This window comes from Budorcas taxicolor, chromosome 10 (assembly GCF_023091745.1).
Source record: "Budorcas taxicolor isolate Tak-1 chromosome 10, Takin1.1, whole genome shotgun sequence".
In the NCBI taxonomy this organism is placed as follows: Eukaryota; Metazoa; Chordata; class Mammalia; order Artiodactyla; family Bovidae; genus Budorcas; species Budorcas taxicolor.
The window spans coordinates 77,003,005-77,019,217 of NC_068919.1; the positions used below are offsets into that span (position 1 = coordinate 77,003,005).

Below are 16,213 nucleotides of genomic sequence, written 5' to 3' on the forward strand. Positions count from 1 at the left end.
TATGTATTTTTATATTCTGTAGCATTTAAACAAAGTACAGAGATCCTTCCTGTGTCTGTATAGGGTGTAGTGCTTTTTAAACTGAAAGCACATAGCAATTAGATTTAATGGATTAATTTCAGAATTGGAGTCTACAAGCCTAAGTTTTATTGATTTACTGTGTGGCTTTGCATTATTCATTAAATTTATTAGTGACTCTGTTTCTTCACTTACAAAAAGATAATAAAGTATCTCTTCTGTATTATGCAGTATAGGAATCTGTTAAGTATTTAAATAGAGAATATCTATAGATGTTTTGTAAGAAAGTCATAAATAAAACCTTCTGATGTGAATATTTCTCCTATTATTGAATTATGTTGCTTAGTAATAGTACTCCTTTTTATGTTTTCAATGTAGTGAGTAAGAGAAATAAGAGCTTTTACATGGCATTATAAATTTATGTTGTATTAATATATAATGTTATCTATCATACTAGCATTAAAAATATTATGACATCCTTTTAGTTAACTAAAAGCCACTTTATTGTGTTGAACTTTAGTTTTGTAAGAAGGATAACAAATATGATTGCCCCTTTTTACAAATGAAGAGCTGAGAAAGAGAGATAAATTTCTGGAAGCATAGGAACAAAAGCTGCTGCTGCTGCTGCTAAGTCGCTTCAGTTGTTTCTGACTCTGTGTGACCCGATAGACAGCAGCCCACTAGGCTCCTCTGTCCCTGGGATTCTCCAGGCAAGAATACTAGAGTGGGTTGCCATTTCCTTCTCCAATGCATGAAAGTGAAAAGTGAAAGTGAAGTCGCTCAGTTGTGCCCAACTCTTAGTGACCCCATGGACTGCAGCCTACTAGCTCCTCCGTTCATGGGATTTTCCAGGCAAGAGTACTGGAGTGGGGTGCCATTGCCTTCTCCAGAACAAAAGCTGGTATTTCTTTAATATGTGAATAATGAAAGACAATTAGGTTATAGAATGAATAAAAGGCCTGATCATAAAGTGAGAGGTTATTAGGTTTAAAATCAATCTTTAGATGAGCAAAACTGTAAGAGAACAAGTTATTTAATTCAAGCTACAGCATGTCCTGGGCTTCCCAGGTGGCGCTAGTGGTAAAGAACCCTCCTGCCAATGCAGGAGGCGTTAAGAGATGCAGGTTTGACCCCTAGGTCAGGAAGATCCCCTGGATGAGATCATGGCAACCCACTCCAGTATTCTTGCCTAGAGAATCCCATGGACAGAGGAGTTTGGCAGGGTACAGTCCATAAGGTCGTAAAGAGCAGGACACAACTGATGAGACTTGGCATGCACGCATGCACACCATGTCATAGTCTCCAGGTATATATGGATGTAGATTTTTCTCCCATCTTTACTATTGGACTTCTTCTAAGTTAAGGTTATCTCAGTACAGTGGTGATATTGGGTTTCTTTGCTTTTAAGAAGTACTGTACTCATTTTCATATTTCCCCATTGGCCTGTAATTTTAAAACTGAGGGTGGTAGGAGAAGACAAAATAGAACACCTCATAATAATATTTAAAATAAGAATGGGCTATTTTTTGATTTTTCTCTTTTCTTAGCAGGTCTTCCACTTATTCTGCTTCCTTTACCTCACTTATTTTTTTCTTCCTCTCCCTTTTTCACAAGTGCCTGTTTTGGTAAAAATCTAGTTTTGTTGAAAAAGAACTTCAGATGTGATAATTACATGTTTCTAATGTGGGTACTTTCTAAAGAATCCACCAGTGAGAATTATTGTATCTTTAGGCAAAGAGCAAAGTTTTAATTTTTATAAAATCAGTTGTCAGTGAGTCACTTGCAAATAGTACTTATGAGCCTAAAGGAAGAGCTTATTTCTTTTATTCTGACTTCAAGATTTTTTAGCACAGCTTAACTTACATTGCTTTATGAACATTAAAAACACTGCTGTAAGGAAACTTAGTAATTATGTGTGATCATTAATAAAGTGGAAGTCCAATGTGTAGATTTTTTAGGTAGCTTTTTAATGTAGCTTCTGTTATGTTTCTACTTATACTATATACCACTAATAACATTAAAAATAACAGAATTCCAGAGTAGTTGGAATAAAGAGGCTGGGTTATGTATTCCCCAGTTAACTGACCAGACAACAGCCTTTCAGTGAAATTTCAATTAGATCATCTTTCTACTTCATCTTTCTTCATATTTGAGAAACAGGGTATTTTTCTATATCTATGTATCAACCTTTGAAGAGCATGAATTAATAATATTTTGTTCTCTATAGATTAAAAGACATGTAACCAACAACTTACAATAAAGATGAACTTTATTGTTTTTCACATAATGCCAAAAATGAATAAATGTATAATGTATATATAAAAATGCTAATAATCTATAGAAATACCACTATTTTCTCACATTTTCCTGTAATGAGATAAAAAGTAATGCAATTTATAGACTACTTATTAGACTATAAAGATAAATGCTATTCTTGTGAAAAATCTCTTACAAAAAATAGTTCACTCATTTGAGTTACATTATTTTTTTGATAATTTGAATGTCAAATTATTAATATTTAGGTAAATGAGAAAAATAATATGAAAAACTACTCACTGAGTAAGGGAAGTACCCAATAAGTACTCACTAAGGAGTATTTACTGATGTACATATACTCAACTTGGTTTTTTAACAAGGGTTGGGATCCAAATGTTAACAAATGGGGTAAGAGTTTTCATAAAGTACGTAGAAATCTTTTAATCACCTCCAGTGCATTTGTACAGCTAACATTATAATAAATTCTATGTCTGGTTGAGCCAGATAAATTGGTTGGCTTGCTTTAGGGCCATGTTATACAAGAAATATGTCTGATTGCTTAGGCATGTCTGACTCCCTGCAACTCCCTGGACCGTAGCCTGCCAGGCTCCTCTGCCCTGGGATTTCCCTTGCAAGAATACTGGAGTGGGTTACCATTTCATCCTCCAGGGGATTTTCCCAACCCAGGGATCAAACTTGCGTCTCCTCTGCACTAGCCAGCGGATTCTTTACCGCACTGCCACCTGGGATGCCCTGTACAAAAATACTTTTCTTTAAACATTAAAATCTTAACTAGCAGGTGATAGGTTAACTCGGTGCTTCTGGGAATTGAGGTGAACAGTGGAAACAAGAGACTCTTCACTCAGCATCTCATGCTTGTTGCAACGTATATGTTCATTGAATGGACTGGAAGATAAATTTGCCTGTGATACTTAGATTTTTATTTTACCATCTCCTTTGATTTTTTCATTATAACCAGATCTTACTTAAGTATTGTATAGCTTTAACTGAAAAACAAAAAGAAGTATCTCCATTTTGAAAAGCTTTCTGCTTCTAGGAGTGGAAAAAGACTAAGAAATAGTCTTAGAATAGTAAATATCTAAGAAAGCTAAAGCTCCAAAAAGAAATACATTACAAATAGGTATATATCTCCTAAGTAAAACTGGAATAACTATTAATATTCTCATTACTTGGTTGCAGCTTCTCCTTTGTGGCAATAGTCTTTAACCATTTGGTCACATTGTTGATTCACTGATATGTTGTGATTGGTTGAAAGATGTTTGTAATTAGTAATATAAAATTAATGAAATATGTAAATGAGTGTTTTCAGTTAATTAGAATAGAAGTTGACTTTATAATAATGTGATTCGTATTTCCACTGTGCTTCTTAATTGAGGGGAGAAAAGAGTAAATTTATAGTTGTGTTCCTTAAACATCCCTAAGAGTCCTCTATGTAAATTTTATTCATCATATATGGTCCTGAGGAAAAAATATATTAAAGATAACTTATCTGTACTGTGGGATACTTATAGGGACAAGATATGGATTGTTTATTATTACCATTTTTTAAAGTGTAAAATAAAATTTATGTAGTTGGCTGGCATTAGTGAATAGAGTCAGGAAAGTTTAATTGTTTGGCATTAAGCTGCCTATTTTTACCTAATTTATCTCCTCACTAAGGTCTATATTTTGCTCTGATGAAGGATCATTAAATTTATTTCAGTCTGTTTTACAAAATTGAATATAAGGTGATTATGAATGTTACAGCAAGTTGTGCACATTATCATTAATCTATCTCATTTCTTCTGTCTGTGGTGTGTTTTTCAAAGTATAGCCCTGTGACCAGGATCACAAACATAACCTGGAAACTTGTTAGAAATGAAAAATTTGAGACCCCAACTATACATTCTGAATCAAAATCTCTGGCTATGGCCCAGCAACCATTGTTTAACAAGGTTTCTATAAGATCCTGATGCACACTAAAGTTTGAGAACCACTGCTGTAATCATATTCCACCTGGATAGCTTAGCAAGTTTATTAGTACTTGTTAGTTAGATTTTCACAGATAGTCTTTGTCATTTAAAATTGTTTAATTAGCAGAAGACTCTGTAGTAGTTGTTAGGAAATTGTGTACTCAAGTAACAATTATGTAAATATTTATGTACAAATTATACCTAATTAACTAAAGTATGTCTGTAAAAATAAGTAAAAGCACTCTACTGTGTGACTTTTTACTACCACCATGCATACAAGGAATTTCTACACATTTACATTTACCTATTGTGTGTTCTGTGCATACTTAAACATCATTGCCTGTTAGCAATAACATTTTCCAAGGTGATTTTTTTCTGTGAAGGTAAAAATGGACCCAAACTTCACTGACAGCTTCCCTGGGCTATAGAATCATTATTTATGACACCCTTTTTTTTTTTTTTTTTGCAATTTGAGCGGTCTTTGAAGCATCTTTTTGACTTTAATGTTATCTTCAAAGTGTCAAGGGTAAAAGAAAAAGATCACAATAAGTGATTTTCCATGGAAGTTGCAACCTTCAAAGTTTAGAAAGTATCTAAAAGTTAAAAATAAAATGTCTTATTTAAAGAGTGTAGGTAAATCTAATTAAACCTCATTGTTTTGGAATCTACTAGTGCAAAAAGGTTATATCTGAAGTAAGAATATAAATTTCTACTATTTCTCAAGGATAAAAAGAATATGGTAATCAAATTAATAATTAATAAAGTGGGAAACAACAAGCTAAATATTAATAAGAAAAATGATTTCATGCTTTTAATGGCATCTCTTTTGCCATTGATTGTGAATAGATAATGATTTCTTGTTATCTACTTGTTAATAGATACTAATAACCTTTTATCTATATGTATCATCCTAGTATACATGATCAAAGGAATAAAGCTACAATTGTTAGAACTACTATTCTATTTGGATTTTCTAATAACCTATACAGATATTTTTTCTTATTTTATTCCAAGTTAACTTTTATTTTCCTGCTCTTTGCCTTCTATTTGAGCCTTTCCATTTACAGTTCACAGATGTTTCTACCCAGCTCGTGCCCTCCTATTCATTCTTCTAATCTCTACTTTGTTTGGCTGTTTGTTCCTTTAGATACCATGATTTCAGTATTCATCTTCCTGCCCGCCACTGCCAACGTTCTTATTTTGGGGTTCTTGCTCTCTCTTCTCTTTCCCCTCACCTTTGGTTCTCAACCACTGTTGCTGGGTTTGGATTCTAGGTTTTTGAATGGTATCTCTTTTCTAACTGGTGTAATAAAAACTATGAAGATGTAAGTTTGGAAATCAGAGGCCTAGAGAAAATTGACACGCATTAAATACCTACTCTGTGCTAGGTGATTTACTTATATAATTTAATTCTCATAAAATGTAGGTATGCTTAATGATTAGCTCCATTTTGTTTGTAAGTACACCGAAGCTCAGAGAGGTTAAATATTTTGTTCTAATTTACAAAGCAAGTAAGTGATAAGGCCAGATTTCAAACCTATATGGGTTCATTTATTCACTCCTCTAATTCAACAAACGTTGACTGAGTATGTATTCTATATGTTGGCCACTATGGTAGGGGCTTCACCAGATCCAGTCCTTACTCTCAGGACCTTAACTAAGTGGTGGTATTGTCTGACTTCACAGATGTTGATCATTTTGCTACACCAAAGAGGGAAAAGATACATTTGATGTAGATGTGAGAAAAACTATATTTGTACATTATTTAAGAAAATATAAGCGAAAGTGGTTGGTTTTTGTCTAGTCCTAGAGTCTCCCTCCTCACTCAGCACCAATGCCTTTTAGTGACATCACTACTCTATATGTGTTTTCCTCCTATGTTCTCAGCTGTACAAGATTTATGTCTATAGGCCAACATTCTGTAGAAAGTCTTCGTAAAGAATTAGCTGTCTCTCCTAAATTACATTTGGAAAAGAGGAAGTCCTCTGTGTAAGAATGCATACATTCATCTATCTCTCAACCATATATTTACTAATACATTATGATATATTTAAGATGACTTAGCCAAATACACAAAACACGGCAAAACTTTTAATAAGATAAATGTGGAAAAATAGAGCAAGGAAAAACAAGACGAAATTTGGTTGTGTTCAGTGAAAGTATTAGTCGCTCAGTCGTGTCTGACATTTTGCAGTCTCGTGGACTGCAGCCCGCTAGGCTACTCTGTCCATGGAATTCGCCAGGAAAGAATACTGTTGTAGGTAGCCATTACCTTCTCCAAGGTATCTTTAACTCAGGGATGAAACTCAGATCTCCTGCATTGCAGGCAGATTCTTTACTATCTTAGCTGCCAGGGAAGCCCCATGTATTCAGTAATCCTACTTTAAAAAAAATTCATAGATTTGTCTCTGTTCTCGAGAATAACTTGATTCACAATCATTATAATTTTAAAAACAAACTGGTATCATAAAAGAATGCCCATGTCTAGTTGTGATACTTAAAGAATTTCTTCTAAAGAGGACCTCGGTGTAGTGTGGTGAGCAATGGCCTCAAATACTTGCTAATAAATATGAGTTTTGCTGAACCATTTAATTGTATCCCACTGCATACTACAAAAGCAAAGTCCAATAAAACAATTCTTTTAAAATTGGGACAAGCCTTTCCAAGTAGACCACCATGGTCTGGCCAAATCCATGGTATATTTTAGAGGATCTAGAAAAATGAATGAATTGCATGACTTTTAGGTAATTCTCATATGTAATTTGTCAATTTATTTTTCACATACTAGATGACAGTGAGTTTATATACTCTTATAGTTGCAGTATCATTGCATAGAATTCTACCTAGTACATAGGAGGTGTTTAATAAGTATTTGTTGTATGGATGGATAAATGCTGTGCTTAGAAGTATCTAAGTGAAACACTTCCTCTTAGCTATCTGTTGCTATTTTCTTCCTTGTGCTTAAATAAAGGGTGCCACTCTACTTTGGAGTACATCATCTTTATGTGGACCTGCAAATTCATTAAATGTCAGACATTGTTTAGTTGACTTTTTCAAACAGATAATGAAATCAATATAAACTCTATGCAAAGACTCTTTTAAGATCGTTCTCAGTAACATGCCTTCCTTGACTTTCTTTTTTTTTCTTTCTTCCTTGACTTTTTAGGGCTTTAAGATTTTAAGGTTCCAAAGAAGTTGTAAACTTCAGTAAATCAATTTTAACATGGAAATAGTTTTTCTTTTCTGGAGACCTCAAAATCATACCAGATTTATTGAATTTGGAAAACATGGGGGTAGATTCTGTATACTAGCTCAACAAGTTTTAGCTGTATATTTTAATGAAAGTGGTCAATTTCCAAACTTAAGAATTTAAGAATGTCTATTTTTCCTTCCTGCTGGCCCTTTATTTTTAAAGCAGGTTTTATTGAAAAGCATTATGTTAGTGTTAATTTTTCTTTAAAATTTTTGACACTATTAAATATTACATTATGCTGGGATTCAGTGAACCAGTAGATTATATCATTTCTGGTAATCCTTTATCCTATATGACTAAGTAATTTATATGCATCTTAAAAGCTTATTTATAACATCAACTGGATGTAACACATAGTGATACATTTTAACTGCTCTTCCCAGATTTCTTACTCTGAAAATCTATTGAACTATTATAGCAACCTGCGCCGTCATTTTAAAATTTAGGTTATTAGACTAGATGAGACATTTATCAATGTAAAGTTTGCCTAGAGCAATGGCCTTATTTAGGATGATCACTACTTCTAATGAAATATTGAAATATCAACCTTTCACTCTATTTTCCATAACTTGCTTTTTATTTTTTTTGCCTTTCTTCTTATTTACTATAATACTTTATTTTGCAAGCTTTCTTCCTGTGTTGCTCCCAATTATTATAGCGTGCTACATATGTAAAAAGAGGATTAGAAATGGATTAAATCATGTACTTCATTTCCAACTTAAAGATAAGCATAAAGCTTATCTTTACCATCACATTATGATAATATATACATATTTCAGTTGACCTTTAGAAAATGAAATTTTCTTGCCTTTAAAACCTATCCCACATTTAACCATACTTGTCTTAAGAATGCCCAATCTTAAAACTTATATACTTAAAGCCTATCACTTTATTAATTCCTTTTTAAAACAGATATATAATTTATATTGAAGATTTGGAAAAGAATCTCAAGTTTTTCTTCTACCCAATTTATGGAGAAAATTGACTTGCTGATTTGTTGAGTTCCATTTATTATATCGTAAAATCATCGAGCTAGGAGAGATACAAGGGGTTCTCAGGTTTTTAGGGACTAATTATTTCAAGAGTGATAGACAAAGAAAAATACCCAGATTTCTTGTTCTGTGAAAACCTGTTGAGCCGTTTTAACAATCTGAGGCTTAATTTTAAAATTAAGGTTGATAGGCAAGATGAGATTGCTGTCAAACACTTCTGAGTTATAAGGGACAAGAAAGATCTACTAATATAAAAGTTCCCTCAATGTCCTGGTTTTCAGCTTTTATTCAGTGGTCCCAAAGAATTGAATCTTTAAGCCTTAAAAATAAAAAAAATTGGAGCACTACAAAGTATGGTTTATATTAATAGATAGCATGGTCTATAATTATTTTTTAAGTTAATTTTGCTACTCTGCCTTCCTTATTTTTTGGTTAATTTCACTCAGTCTGCTATTTAATCTTTAATTACAGGCCACAAAAGAAGTAATAGAACGGGAAGCACCAGGGATGGCCCTGGCAATGCTGATGGGATCACTTAATGTTACACCTCTGGGCATGCTCTCTAGGTAAGAAAGTCACCAAAGTGGTGTAAAGAAAATTAATTCCACACCAGTAATCACTACAATAGACTGAGAAACCTAAGAAACTTTATAGTCATACCACTTAATTTTGCCCCCACCCAAGTCTTAGCATCCTGTCTAAATCTTGACCAGTTTCTTTCAAGTTCTTTATCCTTTTTTATTTTTTTTGCATATTATGTTGAAACTTTGAAAATATCATATGACTGCTGAAAATAATCAATTATAACCCCAAGAAGAGTCCAGTTTTTTAAGATGCAATATATTCTTTTTTTGTGATTATAGTTATCAATTAATTTTCCTTAGTTGTCATTAAGTCCTAATTTAATAAAACTAAGCAATAGTCTTTTAATAGGTATTTACAAGTTAGAAACTTAATTTCCATTTGTAAATAGGCATATTGATGTGTGGTCATGAAAAGAAAATCAATAATATATGTTCAAAGTGTTAGTCACTCAGTTGTGTCAGAGTCTTTGCAACCACATGGACTGTAACCCGCCAGGCTCCTCTGTCCATGGGCTTTCCCAGGCAAGAATGCTGGAGTGGGTTGCCATTTCCTAATCCAGGGATCTTCCAAATCCAGGGATGGAACCTGGGCCTCCTCCATTGCAGGCAAATTGTTTACTGTCTCAGTCACCAGAGAAAACTAGTATATTAAATTAGTATATTTAAAACTATGATTCATTGACCTACATGGTGACATCCATCCTCAATTTGATAGTTTAGTTATTTTTTATTATTTTATTAATTATTAGATTAAAATCCCCTTTAACGAGAACAACAGACATCATTTAGGGTAAAGACAGAACTCAACTTAGTGAGAATCTGTTGATTTAATGACCTTTGATTTACGCAGTTGATCTCAGAGCAATCTAGAAAATACATAGTAACTTTATAATTGGCAGGATTTCTCTATCATTATTTATAGTTGTTTATTGATCCTGTTTGCAAAATGAATATAAAAGTAAATATGTCTATTTAATGCATAGAATGAGTTATAATGCCCTTTCTGTTACTTAGACTAAGTTTGTATCCTATAAGTGGCAGGCACTTGAAGTGCAGCTACAGGGAAAAGTGAGTGGGTCATCAGTTGCTATACTTTCTTTCCTGTTACAAGTACTATATTATAACATTTCATATAATAAGACCAAGAAAAGAACTAAAGTAACGATATTTTTAATTTAAAAGTCCATACTAGTCTTTAACAAACTTACAGTGATTCTCATATGCTGTTCTTTTTTCACCCTTACTTATATTACCTGCCCATAGGAGATCAAAGGTCACCTCTGGTCCCTTTTCTCTATGGAATTAAGTAGTAGTCCTTGAATATAAGTACTCTTTCTTGTCATACAATGAATATAGTCAAGATAGAATTAAACGTCATCTCTTGTTAATTACTTTATAATAAAAATCTAATTCGACAAACTCTTGAATTATTATTATTCAAAATAATCTATTTATCAGGCCTTGTATTAGCCATTAGGAATACTCAGTGTGGAAAGAAAAGTAAGACATGGTGCTTACCTTAAGGATCCCCTGTTTATCTGGAGAACTTTTTTCTTATAACTGTTAACTTCTTAAACTGAATGTAGCTTTCCTGATCCAGTATAGAAACAGCGCTTTTGCCTTACTGAAAAATTTTTCTGGATTAATGTCCCCTCTGCCTTCTAAATTCACATAATTACTGAGTACCTGCCTGCCCAGTGAATGAAAATAAATTAATAGGAGCTGATTTTAAGTATTTTGGAATGAGTTCATCATTCTTAGGCTGAAGGCTTTGAAAATTAAAACATATATACAGCATGGTAACAGATTCTTCTGATTTTTATTTCCATTACCTATTAACTGAGAGTTTATTTACAAAATTGAAACAGAGATAGTGGTCCACATGAGTAATGGAAAAGGAATTATGGGCTGTTTCCCTTAATGTTTATTTTTTTGTGTTTTTCAAAGCATTAAAAAAAATTTTTTTAATAGCCTTGATTAGATTGATGCCTCCTTTCTATAGAGTTTTTGCCTTGTATGTACTTGAGGCTTTGTACATGCTTATGTTATAGCACATGCTATATTATAATCATTTACTTTCTTGTCTGTTTTACCTAATTTGTATAAAATACAAATTTGTTTTAAGATCAGCTGCTTTATCTTATTCATTTTACATCCTCAGCTCCAAAACAATTTCTGACACATAGTAAGTACTCAAAAAAAGGGTTTATTTTTATAATTACTATTGCTAACTCGATGTTTCATCCTGGTTTTAATAGAATATTTTTCAGGATAAAGTAATACATCAAGTTGGTGCCTTGCCTTCCTATTTTTATCTCTAGTATAATAATATAATACTTAACAATTTAATAATATAATTATTTAATTATTTACTTAAGTAATTAAAATTACTTAATCTGTTTAAATGGCTTCCATCTATTTCATTAACTTAATATTTTCCAGGTGGTTTTTTTTTTTTAACAAGTTGGAAGATTGTAGTAAGTAATGGTTAAGAGCATCGTCTCTGAACTCATTGCTTGGGTTCTATTCTGGCTCTTTTACTAGCTATATCACGTATTTCTTTTTCTCATCTCTACAATGAGGATGTTTTATAGTACCAGCCTTCTTGAATTAAGTAAACTAGTCCATTTAAGTGCTTAGAACAGTTGATTCATAGTAAGTTTAAGTGTTGATCATCATCATTGTGTTGGTACTGGTTCAGAGTTCCAGTTCTTAGATCAGGTGTGCTAGCAAAAGCTTTCATTCATCTGGAAATGTCTTTATCTTACCTTTATTCCTGAAGGATATTTTCACTAGATATAGAATTCTGGATTAACAGTTCTTTCCTTTCAGCATTTAAAAAAATGTTATTCCACTCTCTTCTGGCTCCATAGTTCCTATGGAGAAATCCACAACCATTTGAATTGATATTTCCTTATATGTGTTATTTTTTATTCTCTGGACGCTTTGAAGATATTTTTTCTGAATCTTTGATTTCAACAATTTGATTATTATGTATCTGGATGTAGATTTTTTTTGAGTTTATGCTTTTTAAAAGAGTTTCTTTTAAAACTATGTCTTTAACCAAATTTGGGAATTAGCCATTAAGTTTTCAGATTTTTTCTTTTTCTGTACGTATCTCTTTCTCATTTACTTCTGGTACTTTTGTGACATGAATTGCACATCTTTTAATAATGTATCACAGGTCTCTATTGTTCACTTTGTTTTAAACTCATTTTTATCCTATTCTTCAGATTGTTTATGTTAATCTATCTTCAAGTTCATTGACATTTTTCCTCTTTCATCTTAATTTTGCCTTTGAGCCAAGGCAGTGAATTTTAAAATTACAGTTGCGGTATTTTCAGTTCTAAAATTTATATTCAGCTATTTTTTATGGCTCTGTTTCTTTTCTGCTGCCGCTGCTAAGTCACTTCAGTCGTGTCAGACTCTGTGCGACCCCATAGACGGCAGCCCACCAGGCTCCCCTGTCCCTGGGATTCTCCAAGCAAGAACACTGGAGTGGGTTGCCATTTCCTTCTCCAATGCATGAAAGTGCAAAGTGAAAGTGAACTCACTCAGTCATGTCCAACCCTTAGTGACCCCATGGACTGCAGCCTACCAGGCTCCTCCGTCCATGGGATTTTTCAGGCAAGAGTACTGGAGTGGGGTGCCATTGCCTTCTCCATTTCTTTTCTAAGAGCTTCTATCTTTGCTTTTATTTCAGAAGGGTTGACCTTTATTTCATGGAGAATGGTTTTATAATTGCTGCTTAATGTTGTTTTTCTGACAACTCCAATATCTGAATCACCTTGGAGTTGACATCTGTTGATTTTCTTTTTCTGTAATAGTTGGTCAGATTTTCTTTATTTCTTTCTATGTTGAGTAATATTGGATTATACCCTGGACATTTTGAGTATTATCTTTTAAACCTCTGGCCTCTGTTAAAATTCTCTGGAGAGAGTTAGTTAATTAGTTAGTTTCAGCAACCAATCTGATTGGATTCATGTTGAAAATTCTGTCTTGACTTATATGGATGGTGAGTCAGCCTTTGCTGTTGTGTTTGGGTCTGCCAGCACATGAACAATTCAGGAATTAGCTTGAGAATTGGGCAGTGGAGTATATTTTGTTTATTTTTTAAAAAAAAAAAACCTTTCTTATACTTCTTCATGAGTCTATCACACATGCTTAGCTCAGGAGTAAGCCTGGGACTTGTGTCAGTTGATTCTCAGAATGAAGAAGTCCACCTTAACCAGCCCTCTCCTCTCTAAGCATTTCCCTGTACTCTGCAGCTCCCAATTACTGCTCTACAAGAAATAGCTTCTAGCTAAGGAAACTGGGAATAGAAGATATTTCTGGTAGAGTATTAATCCCCTGTGCTATTAAGCAGTTCCACACAATTGGACCACCTTCAGGGCAAAGGCAAAAGAAAAGGAAAAAATAAAAAATAACAGAGCTTCCTCTCACTCACACTTCTAGACTTTAGCCAGGTAGATATGTCTTCTTACTGGGTTCTTCTGCTTATGCCATCATGACCATAGCAGTGCAGCTCCATAACTGGAATTAGCCCCATTCAGTGTTATTATTCAAATTCTGACTTCTGCCCCCAGTCTACCTGCAGTTATTTATGTTCAGAGTTCTCAGATAGTCAGTCTTGGATATTTTCCCCACAATCAATAGGAGAGCCTTAGTTAAGGTTCTACTATCTTGGTCAACACTCATGGAAAAAGAACTCTATTTTAAAAATCAGATCTTTGAGTTTATAACTTAGCATTTACTCTCCATGTGACCTTGGGAAATTTAGTCAGCTAAGTTTAGCACTTCCAGTCCTAGTAGCTAATTGAATTGCCCACAAAATTGCATCATATAAGCTCCTAAATCTATAATTTATGCCCTACTCACTTTTTAAAGAGATCAAATACTTTTGGTTCTAAATGTCATTAACAATAATAGAGCAACCACTGTGGTTACACACTGAGGCATAATTTATCCTTGTTTTATTCTCAGTTCAGTCATTAATTTGATTTGTAATCTCTACTTAGTTTTTTAGTGACTTCACATAGCTCATGGAAATGTTATGAGGTCCTGTGTAGATTTCCTCACTAAGAAAAACTACTATGTGAATATCTAAATTCATAAAAGGAAAAAGTAATAAGCAGTTTTTCATTCTATAAAGAGATTTACTGTTGTAATACTTAATAATCCATCTTTCAATTGCTTTAAATATTCAGCTTATTTTTTGTTACATGTAATTTTCCATAATGTCTCTATCTTCTAAAGTAGGAGGTGAAGTTTCTAGTTAGTTTTTAATGTGTGAAGTAGGACTAATCATTTTTCCCACAATTTATTACCAATTTGATCTCAGCCTCATCTAGTCCATGACGGAACATAAACACTCAGACACATGCACTGCTGTTGGGGAGCAGTTAACTCTTTCCATTTGGTGCCAAAAATGGTTTCACACAACTATTGTTAAAACATTTTTTAAGGGAAAATATATTGGATTTAAATTTTTATAACAGTGAATTCAGTTATCCTAAATATTTTTTAAAACATATTAAAATGACATGGATCATTTAAAATAATAATTGTCAATAACAGTATTACCATCTTGAAGTGCTTCTGATTTTTAACCTAAAATAAAATATACTTAGCTTATAAAAGGCTGTAGAAGGGAACTGGGAAGAAGACGATAGAAAGGAATCCATTTCTTGACCTAGACAACAGTTGGACTAACAGAATCTAATACAACAATTTTGGATATCTTGAGTATATTCAAAGGCTGGCAGCTTCCAGGGATAGGTTTGGCTGGTAAATTGTGGTTAATTTTAGTCAGTTTTGCCCCCAATAGTACTATCTATGTACTCCTCAACCCCTCAACTGCATGGCAGGCAGCCAACACTAGCATGCTTGTGGGAGACAGTGGGCAACTAGGACCTCATCTGTCAAATATTAGGGATCTAGGTTTTATTTGTGAATTATTGCTTTGCAATGTAGAGGTACAGACCAAGGCAGATTACCATTGTTGTAACTTCCACCAAATGAAATGACTTCAAGGAGAATTAAAGGGACAGTGCCTTTTTTAAAAAAAAATGTCCGCTAGACTTTTCTCTTTTCCCCCTTTGGAAACCAGATATTTAAGGATTAGGATACCCAAGAGCAAACACTTACAAAAGGAAATTTAAAAAGTCATTGCACAAGCCCAAAGAGAATGCAGATTCAGAGAACACCTGGGATCACCTTAGGTTTACACCTCAGGCTGATCCCAACAAAGAAACACTCTACAACAATCAAAAATAGAGCAAGATCTGAAGGCATGGGAGGAGAATATGATTTCTAGAATTACCACATTACAAGATTCAGATGTTCAGTTTTCAACATTAACAACAATACAAAGTATTTAAAAAAAAAAAAACAAATGTGGCCCATTAAAAGAGAAAAAAAAAATTTGACAGAAAAGACTCATGAGGATGACCAGATGGTAAACTTATTAGACAGAGATTTTTAAAACAATTGTCTTAAAGATGCTCAAAATACTAAAGGAAGATGTCAATAAAATCAAGAAAATGATATGAGCAAAATGTAAATATCAATAATGAGATTTTTAAAAAGGCAAAAAGATATTCTAGAGTTGAAAAACATAACTGACATAAAAATTTCACTAAAGGGATTCAGAAGCCGATTTCAGAAGGCAGAGAAAAGAGTCAATGAACTTCAAGATAGAGCTACTGAAATTGTTAAGTCTGAGGAACAGAAAGGAAAAAAAAAAAAACTATTGAAGAAAAGTGAATGGAGCCCAGGGGACCTGTGAAACACCATTAAGTTCTTGGTCTAACACCGCTAGACCATGCTTTGTGGGAGTCTCAGAAGGAGAAGAAAGGGAGAAAAGGGCAGAGGATTATTTGAAGATTAATAACTAAAAACTTCCCAAATTTGATGCAAGACACAAATCTGCAAATCCAAGATACTCAGCAGACTCCAACTATGAAAGTGGAAAGAAATCCATATAATAATCTGTCAGAAGCCAAAAACAGAGAATCTTGAAAGCATCAAGAGAAAAGATATTCATCATATACAAGGAATCCTCAATAAGATCAGGAGAAGATTTCTCTTTAGAAATATTGGAGATGTCAATATTGGACATGTAAAATATAATAATGA

At 33.3% G+C, this 16,213-nt stretch overlaps 1 protein-coding gene across 3 annotated transcripts in view; it reads left to right on the forward strand.

Moving 5' to 3' along the window:
• Positions 1-16,213, forward strand: part of GPHN (gephyrin) — a 547,726-nt gene that overhangs the window by 268,362 nt on the left and 263,151 nt on the right. For all 3 annotated transcript variants that reach the window (XM_052647154.1, XM_052647155.1, XM_052647156.1), the window contains one exon: positions 8,964-9,058. In XM_052647154.1, the coding sequence (XP_052503114.1) occupies positions 8,964-9,058 (95 nt within the window). The remainder of the gene's footprint in view (positions 1-8,963; positions 9,059-16,213) is intronic.